The following is a 24,341-nucleotide window of genomic DNA, read 5'->3' on the forward strand; positions in this document are numbered from 1 at the left end:
AAATATTTAAGACATGCTGTTATAGGGTTTATACTTACAAATAGCTTAAAAAGGTTACTAATGTACTGTATAAATTAACTTATAAACATAGCATTTTTACAATATTTTCACACTACTTTTTAGTTTTTTTTATAGTGTATCGTGTACCATAAAATTCAGATCTCAGTCCAGTAGTGTGATAAATCTTGAAGCACAATTGGGAAATATTTAACAGGACAGCACTTAAGCCTGTTTTGTTGGATTCAAAGTACTAGAGATCACAAGGTCTGTCCTTTTTCCTTAGCTGCAGTTTTCTGCTGACTGTAGTATGTGTATGTCCTGCTGGAAGCACGATTGTCCCAGTCTAACACAGTCTAACAGACATGTACAGCAGCAGCAGCAGTCTCAAGATTCCCACAAGTCCCCAAGAAGAGGACAAAGGAGAAGGAAAGGTGTACGGGAATGTTTTTGCAGAACTGGAGTCAGTAGATTTGCCCCTAGGAACAACTTTAAGGTAGAGTCACTGTTATGCATTATGAAATAATTGTGCTTTTGATGGATGCTTTAACCTGTTATTTTACCACAGTTACATGAAATGCAGACTTAGGCCTATATGGTAGTCAAATAGAGAAAACGATTATTATATTAACAATAAAATACAATAATATTAAATCAAATTATATGCAATTATATAATTAAATAAAATAGTATAATTACAAAATAAATATTAAAAAATTGTATAATTTATTTTAATTTTCAAACTGTATATACTGTAAAATTATAATTAAGTAATTCCAAAAATATTTGAACACATTACAAAAATAAAGCAATAAATATCTGTATTTAATTTTTTAAAACAAATTTTTCTGATGTATTATTTTGATTTTCTCAAACTGTGAATATACTGTATAAGTAATTTAAAAAAAATTGTATGAGTAATAAAAATGATTCAATATGTTTACTGGTAGTGTGTATGTATATATATATATATATATATATATATATATATACATACACTGCCAGTAAACATATTGAATCATTTGTATATATATGGTAGTGCATATACATATGAATGTGTACATATTTAAAAGCCCATATGTGACCCTGGACCACAAAACCAGTCTTAAGTAGCTGGGTATGTTTGTAGCAATAGCCAAAAATACATTGTATGGGTCAAAATTTGCGTTTTTTTTTTCTTCTATGCCAAAAATCATTAGGATATTAAGTAAACATTATGTTCCATGAAGATATTTAGTAAACTTAATTTTTGATTAGTAATATATTCATTGCTAAAAACTTAATTTGGACAACTTTGAAGACGATATTCTCAATATTTTGCACCATCAGATTCCAGATTTTAAAATAGTTGTATCTTGGCCAAATATCCTAACAAACCATACATCGATATGTAAAGCTTATTTATTCAGCTTTCAAATGATGTATAAACCTCAATTTAAAAACAAAAACAAACCCTTATGACTGGGTCACATTTTAGCTCTGCTTTTAGCTCAATGACAGAACCACAAAACAGTGACCTCTATCAGCTTCATGTCTGGCAAACCCCGGCTGCTGCAGCAGCGCCACCTGTCGGGGGACTGGAGCTACTGCATCTCTGTCGGCACTGTCATAATCACAAATGAACACTGTGACGATTAGAGCCAACATGGCGGAGAGCGAGAGCTTGGAGACTATCACCGAACATGAGCGAATTTTACAGGAGATCGAGAGCACGGACACGGCGTGCGTGGGGCCGACGCTACGGTGAGAGATGAGCATCTTCTGCTCTTATTTACCGTTCAGATGGCGATGTGATGGTTCTTCTGTCTGATGGATGGAAAGCAGGCCTTTGTTTGCTAAAGATGCACTTTATGTCATTGCTGATGAATCTACAGTCAATGACACACACCGCTGTTTTCCTGTCATTCATCGTGTACGACTGGGGGACGTTATGTGTGAATTATTTGTTAGAATTCGCTAAGCATGTGTCTGTCTGTCTTAATAACATAAGATGTAAACATCAGCACAGGCCCAGTCGCACTGCATTATGAATATGATGGAGCTGTCGACAGGTGGAAAGCTCCGAGCAAAATAGCTTTAGTTTTGCCAAATGAACGTCTCTTGTCAAGTTATATTCTTCTTTATACTTGTCCGTTTCCCTTTCCAAACACATTTTAAATGCGGAAGAATGAAAGCTGAGTAAACATGAGTGGGTGTGGCTTTAATAAATCATTCTGAGTTGAGTAGGATATTAATATTCTGCTCTGAGCTCAGATTTATCTCCTCATGTGATCTGTGTTTGAATAATTTCAGTAGAAAGCACGATTGCCCTCACAATTTGATGATTTCAGCCCAGTTGCATTTCATCATGCAATTCATCTTTCAGTAGAAATCATGATTTCATGATAATGCTTTTTGTTCCAGTAAAGATTTGTTGTCTTTGGATTTCTGATGAAATCATGATGTCGGTAAGCTAGCTGGGCCCTGTCACAAGATCTTTTGCTATATGTTTTCTGATAAAATAATTTCGCTAGTGCTCATCTGCATCCCATCATTAGATCTTTGGCTTCATGATTTCTGATAAAATCATAATTTCGATGGAGCTTAACTATTATCCCATAATGAAGTCTGTGGCTTTATAGTTTCTGATAAATTTCATGATTTCGGTAGTGCTTAGCTGTGTCCAGTCATGAGATCTTTGGCTATATGATAAGTCGTAACTACATTCCGTCTCATGACATCTTTGGCTTTATTATATTTGATAAAATTATGATTTTGTAGCTCTCAGTTGTGTCCCATATAATGAGATCTTTGGCTTCATGATTTCTATAGTGCTCAGCCAAGTCCTGTGATGAGATCTTGGGCTTTATGATTTCTGATCAAATGATCAGCTACATCCAACCAGGATATATTTGGCTGTACGATTCGGTAGCATCTCATGACATCTTTATGATTTCTGATAAAATTATTATTTTTTTTTTTGCAGCACTCAGCTATGTCCCATAATAAGGATTTAGCTACATGATTTCAGATAAAATCATGATTTCTTTAATGCTCAGCGACATCCCGTGATGAAATTTTTGGCTTTGATTTCAGGTCAAATCATGAATTCGGTAGTGTTCAGTTGTGTCCCGTCATAACATCTTTGGCCTAATGAGAAAATCATGATTTGATTAGCTCTCAGACGTGTCCCATAATGAGATCTCTAGCTTTGTTTTCTGATGAAATCATGATTTTGGTAGTGCTCAGCTGCATCATGACATCTTTGGCTTCATGATTTCTGATATAGGCCTAATCATAATCATGTTTCTGATAAAATCATGATTTCAGTAGCACTCATTATGGGCATGGCATCTTTGCTTCATGACTTCTGATCAGTTTATGATTTTCCATCCTGATGTCTTTAGCTTTATTATTTCTGATAAAATCAGGATTTCAGTAGGGCTGAACGATATGGGCAAAATTTATATCACGATATATTTCTTAATTTTGGTCGATACGATATAGTTCCGATATCGATATGAACTATACTTTAAAAAAGCCTCATAAAAACTGCCAAGAATGGCCGCAACAGATGTCTGTACCTACAAACTTATGAAAAATAAATTTGCCAAGTTTACGAAACCTCATCCTATAAAACTATATATTTTATTTTAAAAAAACAAACAAAAAAACCGCACAAATAAATAATGTTCACGTTTTATTTGTATTTAGCCTTCATACAAACAAGAAATCACTGTGAAATCACTGTCAAATCTCAGACTCACCTTATTAATATTAATATCTTTAACTTCAAACTAAAGGCTAACATACATTACCGGTCAAAAGTTTTTGAACAGTATGATTTTTAATGTTTTTTTTTTAAGAATTCTCTTCTGCTCACCAAGCCTGCATTTATTTGATCCAAAATACAGCAAAAACAGTAACATTTTGAAATATTTTTGCTATTTAAAATAACTGTTTTCTATTTTAAAATATTTTTAAATGTAATTTATTCCTGTGATTTCAAAGCTGAATTTTTAGCAATATTGCTAAATAGTGGCGATATTCTGATATACTGCTCAAAAAACATTTATTATAATGTTGAAAACAGCTAAATAGATTTTTTTCAGGTTTCTTTGATGAATAGAAAGTTCAGAAAAATAGCATTTATCTGAAATACAAATCTTTTGTAACATTATAAATGTCTTTATCATTCACTTTTGATCCATTTAAAGCATACTTGCTAAATAAAAGTATTAATTTATATAATTTCTTTCCAAAAAAATAAATTATACTGATTCCAAGGTTTTGAATGGAATAGTGTATAAATGTAACAAAAGCTTTTTATTTCAGATAAATGCTAATCTTTGGGTCTTTCTATTCAGAGAATCCTGAAAAATATGTACTCAACTGTTTTAAATATTGATAATCAGCAAATCGGCATATTAAAGTGATTTCTGAAGGATCATATGACACTGAAGACTGGAGTAATGATGCTGAAAATTCAGCTTTGATCACAGGAATAAATTACACTTTAAAATATATTCAAATTGAAAACTGTTATTTTAAATAGTAAAAAATATTTCAAAATTTTACAGTTTTTGCTGTACTTTGGATCAAATAAATGCAGGCTTGGTGAACAAAAACAAAAAAACGTTAAAACTGTTCAAAAACGTTTGACTGGTAGTGTCGGCTGATTGTTCTTATAGATTGAAACAAATGTGCTTCAGCCAGGATAAAGAGTATGAATTGTTGCTGCAGAAAACAAAAAAACAAAATTGTGCAACAACAACAGCATGTTGCTTGAGACGGGCTTATTCTTGAAAATGCAATCTGATTGTCTGATTGTTTGAATGTCATCGAAACTTTTCTGAAGACAGTCGGTTCCCTTCAGAGATACATTCATATAAAAGACCCGCGGCGCGTTTTGATTTTGAAACGCTTGACTTTTACTCGCTCTGGGTTTCTGTTTCCTTCAGTACCTCCTGGCAGTTGTCCGTAACTTGCTGCTCTTTGTCTGTTGAATTCAATAACAGGAAGGAGGAAACTCATTGTGAACATGGCCCTGCTGATAGTAGTTCTGTGTGCATATTTGCAGATTCGCAGAAAGGATATCCCATTATGGGGCATAATATGACCTTCTGTAAGGCAGTGGATGTGGGTACCGGTTTTAGAAAGCTTTGCGTGTTTTGAGTAGAAATTGACCCTCAGCATTTTCCATTTGGCTGACAGGAAAGGGCCGACAAGATAACTGCAACGGGTTGGATGTAAAAAAGCTGAGCACAAAGTAACTATGCAAAAGTATACATCCGAATTAGGGCTGGGTGATATATACGATATCATATTAAGATTGCAATAATTTATGTTGATAAAGATAAGCTGTGGATTTTTATTCAATATGGTTAAATCTAACAGCCTATTACACTGCAGAAATAAAGTTGATAACAGCCAATTTGTGCATGTGGCTAATAAGTCTACATGTTTTGGATCTTTGTATGAATGACTGGCATAGTTTCATCTACTACAGAAACTCAAACACACGTGATGCTTGCAGTGCTTTCTGTGTCTCTAACTGCGTCTCCTCTCACTATATGAGGACATGAACACTTGAACTTCATCTCTGAGTAGGGGTCAACCGATATGTGTTTTCCAGGGCCGATACCGATTTTTACAGATCAAATAGACCGATGACCGATATTTTGAACTCGATGTCTGGTGTAAAAATGAAAATTAATTGGTCAATTATTTATCAGGTTTATAATATAGCCCTAACATAATATATTATCAAAAAAACTATTTAAACTGATAGAATAGAATACAAACTGAAGCAAAACTTAAGCTGAGATCTGTAAGTTAAGTATAAAAAAAACGTGAACACATGAATTCTTCTATAGCTGTCTAAACATCGTTATGAAGTACAGTTTGTACAATACTCTTCTGTGACTGTACACGTTTCAGAGTTTTGTTACCGTTCTTTGCCCATCCTCCACTATTTCCAGCACTTAATCAAGCCACTCTTCTTTAATACATGAGGACGTTTTATTTCACATGTCATTGCGTTTGCGTTGTCTCTCGTGTTGAGCGCACTTCAACCATTGAAGTATTCAGTTTCTACAGCGACTCATTTGGTGCACATCGTTCTCTTTCTATGAATATATTATATTGTTTTACTCCACTTGACTTGCACTTCACAACGACACACTTATTTCTGCAGAGATGTTCAGCATGTTTTCTGCAAAAACGTCTGACTTATTTAAGTTTTGAATGAATTTGTGGTGACAAGGTATGATGCTGTACAGAAAATTCCACCAATCAGAGAGTTGCAGAAAGCAAATTGTGCCAAAAGACGTGAACAATTACGTTAGTCTCCATATACTCTCAAAATACTTGTATGCATGTTTTGCAATAAACTTTTTTCCAATTTTCTCTTTTTCTCAAAATACTTATTGCCCCTTTTGTGGATTCTAATTCAGTTTTTGGAAATATTTAATGAATTTTTAAATTTAGTTTCCCAGCCCTGCTAGCAGTCGCTCAGAACATCCTGCAGTTATATTGCAGTGTGGTAAAAATGACTCCGAACTAGGATCAGCTAGCCGGCCCATTTTAAAGGTTGTCATTCACAGTCTAGACGTTGAGGCTGTGTTGCCAATGGCAACCTGGATTTCATCCGAGCCTTCTGCTTGGCATCTGAAAGAGAGAGCCAGCTGGCGCTTTCACTAGCAGTGAGCCGTCCAAGACTTTGCTACTTTGTTATTATGAATATCTTTATTTTTATGCTGGGCGAGACTGTTTAATATGAATCTCATGCTAATTGCTGTGACTGTTCAGAAGTAGTTTTACAGCAACTTTTGCTTTTGACACAAACACAGCACAGACCATCACGGACTACAAGCCCCCACCACAGACCTGCGACAGCACCATCCCCCTGCTGAACGAGCTGAATGCCTTCTTTGCTTTGCAAAACAGCACCACTGCACAGAAGACTCCACCTCCTCCCGGTGACCAGGTGATGACGCTGTCCCTGGACAGTGTGAGGAGATCCCTCAGCAGGATCAATGCATGCAAAGCTCCGGGTCCTGACAACATTCCTGGGCGTGTACTGAGAGACTGTGCAGTGGAACTCACTGATGTCTTCACAGACATTTTCAACATCTCGTTAAATCAGGCCGTTGTCCCCACATGCTTCAAAGCTACCACCATCATTCCAGTCCCGAAGAAGTCATCTCCATCCTGCTTCAATGACTACCGTCCAGTCGCACTTACTCCAATTCTCATGAAGTGCTTTGAACGGCTAGTCATGCACCACATCAAGTCTGCCCCCCCCCTCCCTGGACCCCTTCCAGTTTGCATATAGGTCCAACCGCTCGACCGAAGATGCCATCGCCAGCACACATCTGGACAAAAAAGACACATATGTCAGGATGCTGTTCATAGACTTCAGTTCAGCATTCAACACAATCATCCCTCAACAGCTTACTCACACACTGGTCCAGCTGGGGCTCAACACCTCTGTTGGACTTCCTCACCGGGAGACCTCAGGCAGTACGGAACGGCATTAACACATCCAGCACCATCACACTGAACACTGGGGCCCTCCAAGGATGTGTGCTGAGCCCCCTCCTCTTCACTCTGCTGACCCACGACTGCACACCGTCACACAACTCCAACTTTTTCATTAAGTTTGCGGATGACACGACTGTGGTGGGTCTCATCAGCAACAGAGATGAGACAAACTACAGGAGCGAGGTGAGCCGCCTGGCCGGGTGCACTGTAAAAAAAAAAAGTTGACCTAACTCACAAAAATAAGGCAACCTATCACATTCAACTTTTTAAGTTAACTCAACAAGCAACCAACAACTTAAAAACTTTAGTTCATCTAATGAATAAAAGTTAGTTTACTGAGTGTTAAAAGATCTGTTAGAGCAACTAAAGATGTTTTAGCATTTAGCAATGCTAATCTTTTTTAACAATCCTCTTTCTTTTAAACATATGTTTGTTTCCAAAGCCTTCAACATAATATGGGTAGCATTTGTCTCTTAATACTAAAGGCAAACATTTATGTTAATAGACAAATGTAATTAACAAGTTGCAATGAGATGCACATATACAGTACCTCAGCACACGATTCTCAACCATGGTGAGGATCAACAAATTTGAAATCAGTAAAATATGAACTCTAATCCACATGACAGCTAACTGACAGTGACAACAGCAGCAGGAGCATAAATTAAGCCAGTAAAATGTAAAACAATTATAATATTTTAGTAATAATTAACATAAAATGTTCAATGCATGCTGGGAACTTGTGCAATGTTGTTCAATGTAAAATTGTTTGTTCAGATGACTCAATTTGAAAAGTTGGGAGAACATTTTGATATGTTGTGAATACTTACAACAAATACTTGAGTATCTAAGTAAGGTAAACAAAACAACTTTTGTTAGCGACATGCTTAGAGTATTTTTGTTCAGTTCACACAAAAAATTAAACTGACTTCTCCTACTAAAAATTCTTTGTTCAGGCTACTTTTTTACATTGGTTAGTAGAACTTTTCGAAAGTTGGATTTTTTACAGTGTGGTGCAGTGACAACAATCTCTCTCTGAATGTGGAGAAGATGAAGGAGATTGTTGTTGACTTCAGGAGAGTACACACTCAGCAGACTGTGGAGAGAGTGAGCAGCACCAAGTTCCTGGGTGTGCACATCACAGAGGACCTCTCCTGGACTAACAACACTGTAGCACTGGCCAAGAAAGCACAGCAGCGTCTCTACTTCCTCCGCAAACTCAGAAGAGCCAGAGCCCCGACCCCCATCATGTGCACCTTCTACAGAGGCACCATCGAGAGCATCCTAACTAGCTGCATCACTGTGTGGTATGGCGCTTGCAACGCATCCTGCCGCAAGTCACTTCAACGCATAGTGAGAGCAGCTGAGAAGATTGTTGGTGTCTCTCTCCCCTCCCTCCAGGACATTTACAGCACCCGTCTCACCCACAAAGCCCTCCACATTGCAGGTGATCCCACCCACCCGACACACAGCTTCTTCAGTCTGCTGCCATCAGGGAGGAGACTGCGGAGTCTCCAGGCGAGGACCAGCAGACTGAAGGACCGCTTCATACATCAGGCTGTCAGGAAGCTGAACTCCCTCCCGTCCTTGCCCCCCTCCCCTCTTTTACCCCTTGCAACACTGAACTTTGATACTACGACCCCCCCCCCCCCCCCCCCCCCCCCCCCCCAGCTCCCCACATCCGCACTACCTCATCCAGCATTGACTGCAAACTACCTCTTCGGATAGTCTGATGAAAAGACTATTCTTTTGTCACTTTAACAGACTGATAAGCTCTTCTTGCACTACACATATATCTGCACAGTTTTGTTTTATTTAACTGGTTTGCACTCTATCTATTCTGCCATGTGCCTTATGCCACTTTATTTATCTCTTTTTTTATTTTTCTACAATGTCCTCAGACTGATAAGCTCTTCTTGCACTACACACATATCTGCACAGTTTTGTTTTTATTTAACTGGTTTACACACTATCTGCCATGTGCCTTATGCCACTTTATCGATCTTTATTTATTTTTCTACAAATGTCCTCATTTGTATATCTGTATAGTTGTATGTACATATGTTTAAACTGTATTTATCTATATTTGAACGTCTACTGTCAGTGTCTTAAATGTTAACTGTATGCACCAAGGGTCAGAGAGTAACGCAATTTCAATTCTCTGTATGTATGTGCCGTACATGTGGAAGAATTGACAATAAAGCAGACCTGACTTGACTTTAAATGTATTATTTTCATCACGATTCATAATCCTTTATGAGTTATTTTTTTCAGGTCATATAAAACAAGGAAGCAGAACTTTAAGCCAGCACTGTTACCAAGAAAAATAATGCATTCCTATTGTTCATGATAGATACACTGCCATGCTTTTCCATCGAATGTTGTTTGTCCTATTCAATACATGGTAACATTGATTTTAACTAGGTTTTTTTTAAAACATTTGCACAGCACTTTTGGTTCTTGTGCTGGGTAACCACTTCATGTTCAGTGTTCAGTGTAAACCACATGAGAGCCACTGATCTATGGCTGCTGGTTTGGTTAAATATTTGCATATGCATCATTGGTTGAACATGCACTGTTCCCTTGTTGCCCACAGGGTGGCGCACTTGGAGAACTATTCATGCCCCCCCTCCATTCTGCACTCTAGTGGTTTTTACTTGCATTGTGTAGTGTAGTATATACTGTATTTTTTCATAGTCTATTCATTTTAGCCCAATGTTCATAGATTGCTGGGCTATTTATGCTTAAATGTTAAATGCTTAATGTTAAGGACCCCCAAACATTATCCTTTTGTGGGATCCACTTCCTAAAATATAAAGGAAGCTACATTTTCTTATGTATTAAATATATGTGAAAATGAACATTTAAAAAACAACTATAAAGACAACTAAATTAAGTTGTTTAATTTGTTATTTTATTATTATTGATATACAGTTTTATTAGTTTTTACTCAGTTGATGTTTATTTTATTTCAAGTGACATTTTTATGGTTTTAGTTAACGTTAACAAACCTGCAGTGTACTTGAGAAATTTGTAAGAAATTTGCATGACACAAAGTTATTTTGAAGAATATTGGTAACCAAACAGTCTTGGTCACCATTGATGTCCAGTGTCAAAAGAAAAACGCTGAAACATTTTTCTTCTTTTATGTTCCTTATAAAGGCATACATGTTTCGAATGATATGGGGGGTGAGTTGAGTTTTTGGTAGGTCCTAAAAAAAAAATTGAACACTTTTTTTGCTTTGAAATACTTTATGGAAGTAAAATGGCCGTGTTTCACATTGATTGTAAATGATAAGTAATGCAGTACAGTGTCAGCTGGTACAGTTCCTTCCACACTTCCCCTCGATCTGTGTCAGGAAGTGAGTGAAAACCCTGAATCATCTCAGACTGTTCTTCACTGAGAGAGAAGGCTCTCTTGGCCATCTGGAGCAGTAAGGAGGGCAACACGCTCTGTGATCTCACAACACACTGAAGAAGCGGCCCATCTGTTGGCTTGACCTCGCCAGTTCTCACTGTTGTACACAGACACAGAGGCCAGTGCTAGATAACACAGCTAATGATACGCACATGCTCTTAGTTTGATAAAACCACACAGAGACACCTGCAGCATATTGAAGTGTGTGTGTTATCTGAAGGGGAAACACAAGGTCTGGACTGTCATTACATAAAAATAATGCATTTTCTGAAGTGAATTGTTATTATTAATTTTACTGAATTGTCAGGTTTCATTCATGGGACACTTTAAGATCTTTAAAGAATATTTCTGCAGACTGTTTGTTTGAAATAGTTTAATGTGTGATGTTTGTTTTATAGATCCGTTTACGATGATCAGCCCAATGCACACAAAAAGTTTATGGAGAAACTTGATGCCAGAATACGCAACCATGACAGAGAGATTGAGAAAATGTGCAACTTCCATCATCAGGGATTCGTGGATGCCATCACAGAACTGCTGAAGGTCCGAGCAGATGCTGAGAAGCTGATGGTACGTGGAAATCATAATTACATTTATTTTAGGGATTAGTAACATATTTATGCATTGATTATTATTGAACAAGGTCGTAGCGCCAAACACTCATCCAAAAGTCCAGTATAGGCCAATATTATAAGGTGCGTAGATCCAAAAAATTCAAAAGGTCCTCACTCATTTAAATTTAGCCCAAAAGGCTTATATAATTTATTAATCTATTTTTTAATATATAAATAATAATTTTTTTCCAAAATATTGTGGCAGTACCATGGTAGAATAATATTATCAGGAAAAGAAAAAAAATCATTATACAACCCGAATTCCGGAAATGTTGGGACGCTTTTTAAATTTTAATAAAATGAAAACTAAAAGAATTTCAAATCACATGAGCCAGTATTTTATTCAGAATAGAACATGGATAACATAAATGTTTAAACTGAGAAATTTTACAATTTTATGCACAAAATGAGCTCATTTCAAATTTGATGCCTGCTACAGGTCTCAAAATAGTTGGACGGGGGCATATTTACCATTGTGTAGCATCTCCTCTTCCTTTCAAAACAGTTTGACGACGTCTGGGCATCGAGGTTATGTGTTTCTGGAGTTTTGGTGTTGGAATTTGGTCCCATTCTTGCCTGATATAGGCTTCTAGATGCTGAAGAGTTCGTGGTCATCTTTGGCGTATTTTTCGTTTAATGATGCGCCAAATGTTCTCTATAGGTGAAAGATCTGGACTGCAGGCAGGCCAATTCAGCACCCGGACTCTTCTACTACAAAGCCATGATGTTTTGCATTGTCCTGCCGAAATACACGTCGTCTGGAGGGGAGCATATGTTGCTCTAAAACCTTTATATACCTTTCAGCATTTATAGTGTCTTCCAAAAAATGCAAGCTACCCATACTCTACTTATGCACCCCCATAACATCAGAGATGCTGGCTTTTGAACTGAATGCTGATAACATGCTGGAAAGTCTCCTCTTTAGCCCCAAGGACACAGCATCCGTGATTTCCAACAAGAATGCCAAATTTGGACTCGTCTGACCATAGAACACTTTTCCACTTTGAAACGGTCCAATTTAAATGAACCTTGGCCAACAGGACACGATGGCGCTTATGGACCTTGTTCACATATGACTTCCTTTTTGCATGACAGAGCTTTAGTTGGCATCTGCAGATGGCACGGCGGATTATGTTTACCGACAGTGGTTTCTGGAAGTATTCTTGGGCCCATTTATTAATGTCAATGACAGAATCATTCCGATGAGTGATGCAGTGTCGTCCGAGGACCAGAAGTGAAGTGACATACTACCAAGTATGGTGACCCATACTCGGAATTCGTGTTTTTAACCCATCCAACGTGCACACACACAGCAGTGAACACACACACACCGTGAACACACACCTGGAGCAGTGGGCAGCCATTTTATGCTGCGGCGCCCGGGGAGCAGTTGGGGGTTCGGTGCCTTGCTCAAGGGCACCTCAGTCGTGGTATTGAGGGTGGAGAGAGCGTTGGACATTCACTCCCCCCCACCTACAATCCCTGCCGGCCCGAGACTCGAACCCGCAACCTTTGGATTACGAGTCCGACTCTCTAACCATTAGGCCACGACTTCCCAGAAGACCACGGGCATCCAACAAAGGTCTTCAGCCTTGTCCCTTATCCACAGAGATTTCTCCAGATTCTCTGAATCTTTTGATGATGTTATGTACTGCAGATGATGAGATTTGCAAAGCCTTTGCAATTTTACGTTGAGGAACATTGTTTTTAAAGTGTTCCACAATCTTTTTACGCACTCTTTCACAGATTGGAGAGTCTTTGCCCATCTTTACTTCTGAGAGACTCTGCCTCTCTAAGACATCCCTTTTATAGCTAATCATGTTACAGACGTGATGTCAATTGACTTAATTAGTTGCTAGATGTTCTCCCAGATGAATCTTTTCAAAATTTCTTGCCTTTTCAACCCTTTGTTGCCCCCGTGCCAACTTTTTAGAGACCTGTAGCAGGCATCAAATTTGAAATGAGCTCATTTAGTGGATAAAAGTGTAAATTTTCTCAGTTTAAACATTTTATGTTATATATCTTTGTTCTATTGTGAATAAAATATTGGCTCATGTGATTTGAGAGTCTTTTATTTTTCATTTTATTCAAATTTAAAAAAATGTCCCAACATGTCCGGAATTCGGGTTGTATTATTATTATTATTATTATTATTGTTATTATTATTAAATATATTGAGGTATGTGATCATTAATATCAGAAGGCTGACATAATAATCTTAATATTGTTTCTGCATAATGTTGTAAAAACTGAACGAATACCATCTTAATATATCATAGTTTTTGTGTGATACATCAGGTTACTGCAAATAACACCGTTATGCTACCATGGTACATGGTACTTTTTGCTACATTTTTACTTTTTTGTTAATGTGGTTAATAACTTGTTAATGGGGTAGTCAAATTTATGTTTATACAGTATCTTATTTTCTATATCTTATTAGACTTATACATTTTTTTTTATCTGACTATTAAGAAGGCCCTGATATACTTCAGTAATATCGAAATTAAAAGAACTTGTACATAATAGGGCCAAAATTAAGTTCATTTAGTGTTAATTTTAGGAGTTTGGCTAGGTTAGATGTTTACCTTAAAAGTCCATAGATATCGACATCAGTTCATATAGCTGTAAACACATTCGCTGACAAACCATTTCAATGAGACTTTTTCTGTTTTGATCAGGTGACATTCGACATAAATCTAGTGGTGTGGAGGTTTACCAAGAATTACCAGAAAATGCTCTCCGCATTTTATCCCAGACAATGAATGGCACATAGAGCTCATTGAAGTTACCAACAAGGGACCAGTGGTCAATTGGGTCATTGATTTGAATTGTTTGACAGAGCCAGAGGAACAACCAAAGTTCAAAAATCCCAAGTAAAATTGAGAAGATTGTCACAGAATCTGTTAGAAAGGGCTGTCAGAAGCGATTACTGGCCATAAAAGCTCCCCTCCGACCAAAAGTTCAAGTTCCCGCTGCACATTTAATTTGAATTTGCATGCCTTTGTTCTTGACTCCTCATGAAGTATGATCTGATTACAAGGGTGAGCAGTTACAACAGGGAATCGTGGGCTTATTTGTCTAACAAAAGTGATATTATGTTTTAAGGGCCAAGTGAGCGACACCAATCGAAGACTTCAAGACGCCGGACGGGAGGTATGGCACAGTCTGGCTTTGTTAGTATATCTGCTGTTAGATGGGCAGAACAAAAGAATGTCGATTATCAAACAATAGCACAGAGAGGACTGTCTCGTTAATTGAGAGGGCTTCACACTCTTTGACCTTCTCTTATGTAAGGTGACGGCCCAAACGGAGGAGGTCATCCGCTGCCGAATTCAACAGAGGAACATGGCTACCACGGTGGAGAAGCTGCAGCTCTGCATTCCCGGTGAGATGCCACAGTTGCGCAAAAATCTCGCCGTGTGACCTGTAACCGTTACTTTTTGGTGCTTGTTTCCCAGAGATGTCGTTAGAAGACTATTAAAAACGATCCAGATACCGTAAACGCTAATGTTCCCAGGTTTCTTGTTACAGTAATGAGTCCAGGTCCTTATGTGTTTATATTTTACGGTCTGTCTGCCTTAAAACTTGATATGACAGTTCCTAATTGCTTGGACAAACAAATGTTTTGTTTTTACAGTGGTTTAATCAAGAAACCTATTGGATGATTCTATAGATAAATGCAGTTAGGTTGTGGTTTCTTTGGTCTGTTTCTTTTGAAAAGAAATAGTATTTAGGAAGTGGTTACAGTTCACTGAATGAAGATAATGTTTCGGTTTGATTTCTTTTTAATACATGGTCGTCTTTACTTGAAATCACATTGTATTTTGTTTACGTTTCTGCAGTCCTGGAAATGTACAGCAAATTAAAGGAGCAGCTTGAATCGAAAAGGTAACTTATTACTTATTTGGAGTAATGTTAGTTTTTATCTTTATTGCAAATCAGTCATATTCATCAGTATTACACAATAGGTTGGAAAAATAGTTTTTTTCTTTCAGTTCACAAGTTCAATGAAAGATGCTGAACAGACAATGTTTTTCATCCACCTCATGATATTAAACTTAAATATTATATGAGATTTTAAGTTGCATCATAGGTTGAAGGTTTGTACTTTGCGGTCCAAATACGGTATAAAACTATTATTTTAGTGATTTGTTTGATTTTTAGTTACTGACAAACCTAACTTTTCCTTAAATTAAAGAAAAATATTCTCATCATCATGTATATCTGCATACTGTAATATCTACAATATGATAATAATTGAATGTGTGAGCTTGATCAGTGTAGTCAACAACACCACAGTGTAAAATTTGAAAAAAGTGAGAGACTGTTTATGGTTTGTCACAATTTGAAAGATTTCTTTTTTTTAAATGGTGTGAAAATCATGCAATAAAAGGGTTGCACCCAAAACAGCAGAATATTATATAATTAGTCACTTAAAAATTAAATTCTTTTAGAAAAGATATAGACATTTGAATTATTTAGCATTAAAAACGTCCTACTTTATATGTATATAATGGAAAATTGTAAAAAGAAAATTTGTAATAGGTTAAACATATAGAAGAGTGTGCACTCCAAACTATGTATTAAAAAATTAATTGAACTATTAAAATTGATCTAAAAATGCATTTAAACCTCTTTTATAAAGAAGTGTTCGGTCATCTCCAAGAATGAATGCATGGATGTAAGGTCACGTTGAACTTGAAAATAATGACCCTTCTTTGTCCATTAATGTCTACTTAGTCATAACACATCATGAATAAATAAACTATTCAAACGCAAAGACAATTGACCTTGTGTGTGCCCTTCTTCACAGCACTGCCCTGTACCAGCAGGCCCATGACAGGCCTCCTCCAAATTTAGGCAATTAGTGTAATGTGTTTTTCCATTAATCTGTGTCGCCACTGCGCGCTAATGACTAGGCTGGGACATGGTCTAATCAGACAGGGATTCTTTCTCAGTTCACATGTAATACTTGCTGGGAAGGGCGCCACTTTGGCCTTCCACATGGACGCACGCTCCCTTCAGAGCGGTGAGGTCAGGGAGCATTCAGAGGCACCGGCTACTGCGGTACAAGTTAATAAGCATTTAAGTACATTGACTATGGACAGACACAGGTCATGCATTGTGCAAGTTTGTTATTTTTCAGCCCTTGTTACATATATACCGGATATATTTTAATTATTTGGAATAATTATGATTTTATTTTAATGCTTTTGAAGAAGTTTCTGATGCTCACAAAAACCTTATTTGTTTAATAAAAATAAAGGAAAACATTTGTAACATTATAAATATCTTAACTGTCACTGTTGATCAATTTAATGCATCCTTGCTGAATAAAAGTATTCACGTCTTTTATTTTTTATATATTTATTTATTCAAAAATCCTACTTAGCCCAAAATTTTGAATGGTAGGCTATCACGGTTCACAAAATATTAACCATCAAAATCTATTAAAACCAGTTATTGTAATTGTAAAAATATTTATACTGTTTTTTTTTTTTTTTATTAAATAAATGCAGACTCAATGAGACTCGTTTTCGGAAACATTAAAACAATCTTAATCGTACAAAACTTTTGACCACTAGAAATTAAGTTTGGATATAGATGGAAAAAAGACCCCCATGCTTTCCCATGACTTGATAGCGGCATACTTTCATAAATTTGGCCACTACTCTTACTAATACAAGCAAAATATCTAATGAATTGGGTGTGAAGAGCATAGGAACACAAGCCTTTAATAAACTTCTGTTTGTTGTGGTAGTATTGTAGTTATTCAGTGCTGATAAACTCCCACCTGTGACCACACACTTTATATTAATGCGGTAAAGTTGCAACATTGCTTATCAACCGTAAACAGTCTGAAGTTAACTATATGAACTGTATTACTTAGTGAAAGAATAACTTCATAGTAATATTCTGAGTTCAAAGAATTAAGCTGAATCAACAGCATTTATGGCAGTAGAAAAGTGACCCGTCTCTTGTTTTCTTTAAAGACAAAGTTACAATGAGGCACTTGCAATGAATACGGCATAAGGGCATTTGATTAAAACACCTGCATTGATTCTTGTTTTAATGCTTGTTTGAGCTGTAAAGTTGTTGATCATTTTTACAACAACTTTATGGCAACAGACTTGTGAAATTTAATATGACGTTACACTGAAAAGGTTGGTAAGCAATTTTCTTCTAAAAGCATGTTAATGCACATATGGTTTATAGCTTGTGGATGTGTTGCTGAAAGAGTGAGTACAGATTGGCCCCATTCACTTTCATCATAATGGGATCTGACACTGATTCTCTTAGCCAGAGATACAATTTTTACAGATACCTCAAAACATGCCGCAATACAATTACAATTTGATTAGATTTATTATGATATTTTGTGCTTGTTTTACACAGTTACATTTTTATTAACTCACAAATGCAGCCCAAATATAACATGAACTTTGAAATGAGCTTCCTAAAAGCTGAAAGGTTGTTATAACTTATCAAATACTTGATGACACCTCTGTTATATGGGACCCTGGACCACAAAACCAGTCATAAGGGTCCATTTTTAAAAAGTGAGATTTATACATCAATAAGCTTTCCATTGATATATGGTTTGTTAGGATAGGACAATATTTGGCTGAGATACAACTATTTGAAAATCTGGAATCTGAGGGTGCAAAAAAATCTAAATACTGAGAAAATCGCCTTTAAAGTTGTTCAAATGAAGTTCTTAGCAATGCATATTACTAATCAAAAATTAAGTTTTGACATTTATGGTAGGAAATTTACAAAATATCTTCATGGAACATGATTTTTAGCATAAAAGAAAAATCAATAATTTTGACCCATACAATGTATTTTTGGCTATTGCTATAAATATACCCCAGCGACTTAAGACTGATTTTGTGGTCCAGGGTCACATATGCGTGGAACAGTCAATGAACACGAGTGTCAAAATAAAGGTGCATCTTAAAAATATAGATATCGTTTGTGTGTTGTCAATCCATCATATCATTAGTCATTTGATCAATGCATCTATACATATGGATGCATCATTGTAACCCTAGTAAGTGCCTCACTGTAACCCAGATTTTTGCTTAAAAATAAGCCTTTATTGGTCATCACATTGCTGTTATCAAATTGATGTTTCAGTGATTTTTAGAGGTTTGTTTAGGGACTAGTAAACTGGTGACTGACATGATTGTTTTCCTTTTCAGATACTACTCTGCATTGAAAACCATGGAGCAGCTAGAAAACATTTATATTCCCAGAGTGAGCCAGTACAGATTCTGCCAAATCATGGCTGAGACACTTCCTAAACTCCGGGAGGAGATTAAGGAGATCTCCATGTCTGACCTAAAAGACTTCTTGGAGAGTATCCGAAAGCACTCGGATAAAATTGGTGAAACTGCAATGAGACAGGTAGGAATTTAATTTAATTTTATTTCTTTATTTTTTATTTGAACTATTTTATTAAACTAGGCTGTTTTAAATCTAGGTTTCAAAACCTAGTCTATGGTTACAAACTAACTGAAATGGATTCTGATTTGATTTGGAGTGCTGTACATAAGTGTCTGCATATCATGCAATGTGCATTTGGAGAATCGATTCATTGATTGGTTTCAGAGCTTGCTGTTTGCATGTTAATGCTGACTACCTTTTACAGCCTGAGCAAAACCGTGATGCTTTAAAATGTTTTATGCAGACACCTAACTAGGTTTTGAAATGGAGATAATGTGTCCTAAATTTGTTGCACACTTATGTAGAAATCTAAAGTTGCAATGGGATTGTAGGCTGTTGACGTTATTATTGGTCTCCCTGTTCTCTCAGGCTCAGCAGCACCGGACGTTTAACAGTGCGGTGCAGAAGCAGGTGACTCTGAGCTGTGCCAAACCTCTATATGGTCTGAATGGCCGAACACCCCTCCATCACAACGGCCTGAACACAGAGGCAGCGGATGAAGAGGAGATGGATGAGGAGGTACATTCTGAGGATATTTAGCATCATCGAGCCCAAAATAAACATACTTTTTTTAAAGCACCATACTGTGGCCCTGCTTTATGTATGGCATTAACATCCAGGTCTTCTAGAAAATGTCTAGATTTCATCCCGGAATTATATTTGACAAAGAAAATTAATTTTTTTATAACTGCAAACATTTTCCTGTGATCCAACATCAAAAATTACTTGGAATTACTTACTACATCATAATTACTTGAATTATACTGTTAATAAAGCTCATTTCTTTAATACATAAAATATTATATTATTAGTTAGTGCATTTATAATAGAGAATATATTATTATTATTATTTAATTATTGATAATTACTTATTACTTGATTATATTTAATGTAAAGATATATATTACCGTTACTGTAATAAATATGTGTGTCTGTATGTATGTATGTATGTATGTATGTATGTGTATTAAAGGTGACCCCGAATAGTCATAGTCAACGATTTGATGCTTCCATAGGAGGAGCCCGATTCGAATCCCAATCTCACAGTCGAATATTCACAGGGTGTTATGATCATGCCATTTTGGCTATATGGGGGTGCTCAAATCTTTGATTTCACTTAAAACTATCAGTTTTCTCCCAATAAGTTAATATACAGCTCATTAAAATAATGCTGTAAATAAGAGTAAATATTTTAACGTGCGTGAATAAATCCAACCACCCCTATAGATTTAAGTTTCACTTTCCGGGGAAGTCGTGGCCTAATGGTTAGAGAGTCGGACTCGTAATCGAAAGGTTGCGGGTTCGAGTCCCCGGCCGGCAGGGATTGTAGGTGGGGGGAGTGAATGTCCAGCGCTCTCTCCACCCTCAATACCACGACTGAGGTGCCCTTGAGCAAGGCACCGAACCCCCAACTGCTCCCCGGGCGCCGCAGCATGGCTGCCCACTGCTCTGGGTGTGTGTTCACGGTGTGTGTGTGTGTGCATTTGTTCACTACTCACTGCTGTGTGTGTGCACTTGGATGGGTTAAACGCAGAGCACCAATTTCGAGTATGGGTCACCATACTTGACAATACGTCACGACTTTTGACTTTATAATCCGTGACCGACAGAGGATCTTGGCGGCAGGGATTTAAATCTTTAACAAGACTCAAATTGACACATGTGAAATGTGAAAGGCATGTGAAAGACTGGATTTTTTCGATCAGGTAGGGTACAACTTACCGATCTCAAAACACTTCAGGTGGTTTGTGTGTATATCATGTATATTATTTATCTCGTATAAGATTTGAGTTACGCAGTAAAACGCTTCATTGTAGTATAGGGTGATTATCTCTTCAGTGTGCTTCTATTCTAACCTGACAGTGCCTCTGTGTATAAGGCACGGTTCAAAAAGAAATTAATCAATCTATATACCCATTATAAACAGAGGCACTGTCATATTAGAAAAGAAAAGGGTCCTGTCCAAACTGTTGCTATAAAATTAGAAGCACACAATTCTCTAGAATATCATTATATGCTTAAACATTAAGGTTAGTAGTCAAACATGTTCATTAGAAGGGGGTGACCCAATACCTTTGGCAATTTAGTGTATATATATACACTAAAGTGTATATATATACACACACACACACATACATATATATATGTATGTATGTGTATATATATATATATATATATATATATATATATATATATATATATATATATATATATATATATATATATTAGGGCTGTATACCTTGGAGAACCTGGCGATACGATACATACCTCGATACACAGGTCGCGATTCGATACGTACCTCGATACAGAGCTGTCTCGATACGATTTGATACAATGTGACACGATTCGATACGATTCAATAAAAATACACGGGCCAGAGCCAATTAGTTAATGCTGAACACATTTACTCAACAAACAGAACTCTGCATTTTTCTTCAATTTATTGAAGACAAAAGTGCATTATAACAAAGTGCATTTTGCTTAAATATTTGCAACTTTAAGTGCTCTGATTAATTGTACACAAATTGTATTAATCTGGAAATTACCACAAGTCAACATTTAACTTTCCAAGGGTTCCAAATCTTCTTTCTTATTAAATCTTCTTATAATTCTTTTTTGTGACACCATGTACTGCCATAACATATTTCACTATGAAATCAGTATATATAAAATTTGTATATATATATTTGTATATATACACACACACACACACACATATATATTTATATACACACACACACACACAATATGTATTAATATATATTGTGTAATTAAACGGTTCATTATTACTTATTAATTTATTATGCTTATACCACAATACATAAAAATTCTAATTATTTTTCTTGTATAACAAATTATAAAACAATAATATATTTATGTTTTAAATGCCCTTAAATGGTAGTTTGTTGAATATTTATATGTTGTTTGATCTCTGTTCAATTCAAAGATCTCCATTCAAAACATCATAAATATAGTTGAGGCATCATTGTTTATTCCATTGCCAGTAAAGCCACTGAGGTCAGGAAATGTTCCTTTAACTTTTTTGGTTTTCTTTTTAAGGTCTTGACGGCGCAGGATCTGGTGGATTTTTCGCCAGTCTACCGATGTCTTCACATCTACACTGTTTTGGTAATTCCTAGCATCTTTTTTACTACAAATGTGCCGTGCACCCAGTGAACAACCAATATATCAACAGCCTGTCTCCGTAACATGTTATGAAAGTCTGTTTGGGTTCTGCAGCAGAACACAATGTGTTTTATTGAGAATCATTCCTGTTGATCTGTTTCTAGTTGACAGTGCGTTTTCATTGAAAGGCTTTTCTCTCAAAGTGGCTCCTCGAACATTAATGGCTTGTATAAGCAAAGGGATTTCCAGAGTTTTGACTGTCGTGCCATCAATATTATTTTTGCTTTAAACCAAACACAAACTGTGGAGAGGTGAGATTGAGTTTGTTAGCGCTCAGTGCCATTGCTCATCTGGTCAGAACTAATCCCTAGTCCTTCAACACGCCAACAAAAGGGGTCAGACTGCAGCATCTAATGGGACTGACCGAGCAGTAACCCCCTTTTCGCCGTAAAAACAAAGCAGTGAAAAAGTTCTTTCGCTTCGGCATTCAGATTGTGCACAAACTGCGGTGCATTCACTGGCCGGAGGATGAGTTGAGGGCTTTTCCCTCAGTGGTTCAGTTATTGAGAACACGAGCGCTTTTGACCGCTGTGCTACACGAGCGCTCACAGGTGCTGGCAAGGGCCGAGGGCCACTCTTCAGCCGCACTGAGAAGAGAGAAGGGGCGCAGGTGCTTTGCATTCAGAGAGATTAGATGTTTCCAGTTCTCTGGAAATACATTTCGCCTAAATTTCAGTCAAACCACATATAAACGTACCTATACATACATTTCACTTCAGTTTACAGCTGAAACGAACACTAGATGCAGCAAAACGGCAACCACTTTTATTCCTTTTTACACAAATTACAGTAACGGGGCAAATAATTGAAAAAATAAAAGCTTCCACACATTTCCTTGCACAATACTATATTATGACCTCAAAATACTGTTACCGTAGTGATTGATGTGTAAATTTTTATATTTGCATTGCATAACCTGGTTCATATGTATGGCTTTTCGGATTTAGTAAACTTGCTTGGTAGCCCACATACAGCATTGCACTTGCGATGCAGAGTCCTGGAGTATGACTCCCCTTTGAAACAAGAGTCACGAGACGCCACAAAAGAGCTTAATAGAAAGCGTTAAACAACAACTAGATAAAAAAGTTAGTCAAGACAAACTTTGAAGCTGGCTTGAGAAAGCCTGACCAGAAAGTTTGAAATTTTTCTTAAAAAGTTTTAAAAGTTTGATGGTTTTCAGTCTGAAATGTAGTTTAATGTAGTTTTAAAGCTTAAAAATTGAAAGTTTTAAAAGTAATACAGTCTGTTAGATCATATGGCTTAGAAATATTTCTAAGGTATTCTGGATGGTTGCTAGGGTGTTGCTATGTGGTTGTTAGGGTACCCGGGGTGGTTGCTAAGGTGTTGCTATGTGGTTGCTAAGGTATTCTGGATGATTGCTAGGGTGTTGCTCAACTTAACGAGTGATATTGAAAATGAATTGCTAAAGTCAATCAGTGATGGTACAGTTGACTGGTTTGCATTAAAAAAACATTCCGTGTCTTGTGTGCCTTAACCTGATTAATTACAAAAACAGTTTGCTCTGGGGTATAATGCACAATTACATGCTGTGCAAGTTGAATGCTCTTGAATGAATGAAATTAAATGGATATTAATTTGTTTTTTAAACACTTTAATGCCACGCTCTGTTTCTTTATAGGGAGACAGGGAGACATTTGAAAATTACTATAGGAAGCAAAGAAAAAAACAAGCAAGACTAGTACTGCAGCCTCAGTCTAACATGGTTAGTATTCTTTTCTCTTTGTACAATCCCAGTAGTTTGATTTGTTTTAATGTATTTTGTAATAGTATGTGTTTCACTTCAGCACGAGACAGTGGAGGGCTACAGGAAGTACTTTAATCAGATTGTCGGGTAAATTAAATCTGGATTTATTTGTGAAGTTATTTATGTAGTTTTCTCAAGTTGATCAAGTAATGCCAACTCCCATCATGCTTTGCAGGTTCTTTGTGGTGGAGGATCACATACTACACGCCACACAAGGCCTGGTGACCAGAGCCTTCACAGACGAGCTGTGGAACATGGCCCTGTCCAAAATCATCGCAGTGCTCCGCACACACTCCGTGAGTCCCACACACACACTCACTCGACCCGAGCGAGTCCGAGCACTGCAGGGGATGCACTAAGGAGTCCCATGCAAGGATTTGACATC

General features: G+C 36.8%; 1 protein-coding gene across 4 annotated transcripts in view; it reads left to right on the plus strand.

Moving 5' to 3' along the window:
- The first annotated feature begins 298 nt into the window (after nt 1–298).
- LOC306852399 (exocyst complex component 6-like) overlaps nt 299–24,341 on the plus strand; it is a 57,210-nt gene continuing 33,167 nt past the window's right edge. For 2 of the 4 annotated variants that reach the window (XM_079389168.1, XM_079389170.1), the window contains exons 1-11: nt 299–493; nt 11,338–11,509; nt 14,662–14,709; nt 14,851–14,941; nt 15,399–15,444; nt 18,762–18,966; nt 19,375–19,524; nt 22,066–22,134; nt 23,831–23,914; nt 23,997–24,043; nt 24,132–24,252. In XM_079389168.1, coding sequence (XP_079245294.1) covers nt 363–493; nt 11,338–11,509; nt 14,662–14,709; nt 14,851–14,941; nt 15,399–15,444; nt 18,762–18,966; nt 19,375–19,524; nt 22,066–22,134; nt 23,831–23,914; nt 23,997–24,043; nt 24,132–24,252 — 1,164 coding nt within the window. In that variant the 5' untranslated portion in view covers nt 299–362. Of the gene's footprint in view, nt 494–1,565; nt 1,741–11,337; nt 11,510–14,661; nt 14,710–14,850; nt 14,942–15,398; nt 15,445–18,761; nt 18,967–19,374; nt 19,525–22,065; nt 22,135–23,830; nt 23,915–23,996; nt 24,044–24,131; nt 24,253–24,341 lie in introns of those variants that run through there. The other 2 variants (XM_079389169.1, XM_079389171.1) reach the window with 1 other exon arrangement.

Source organism: Barbus barbus (genome assembly GCF_936440315.1).
Source record: "Barbus barbus genome assembly, chromosome: 32".
Classification (NCBI taxonomy): Eukaryota; Metazoa; Chordata; class Actinopteri; order Cypriniformes; family Cyprinidae; genus Barbus; species Barbus barbus.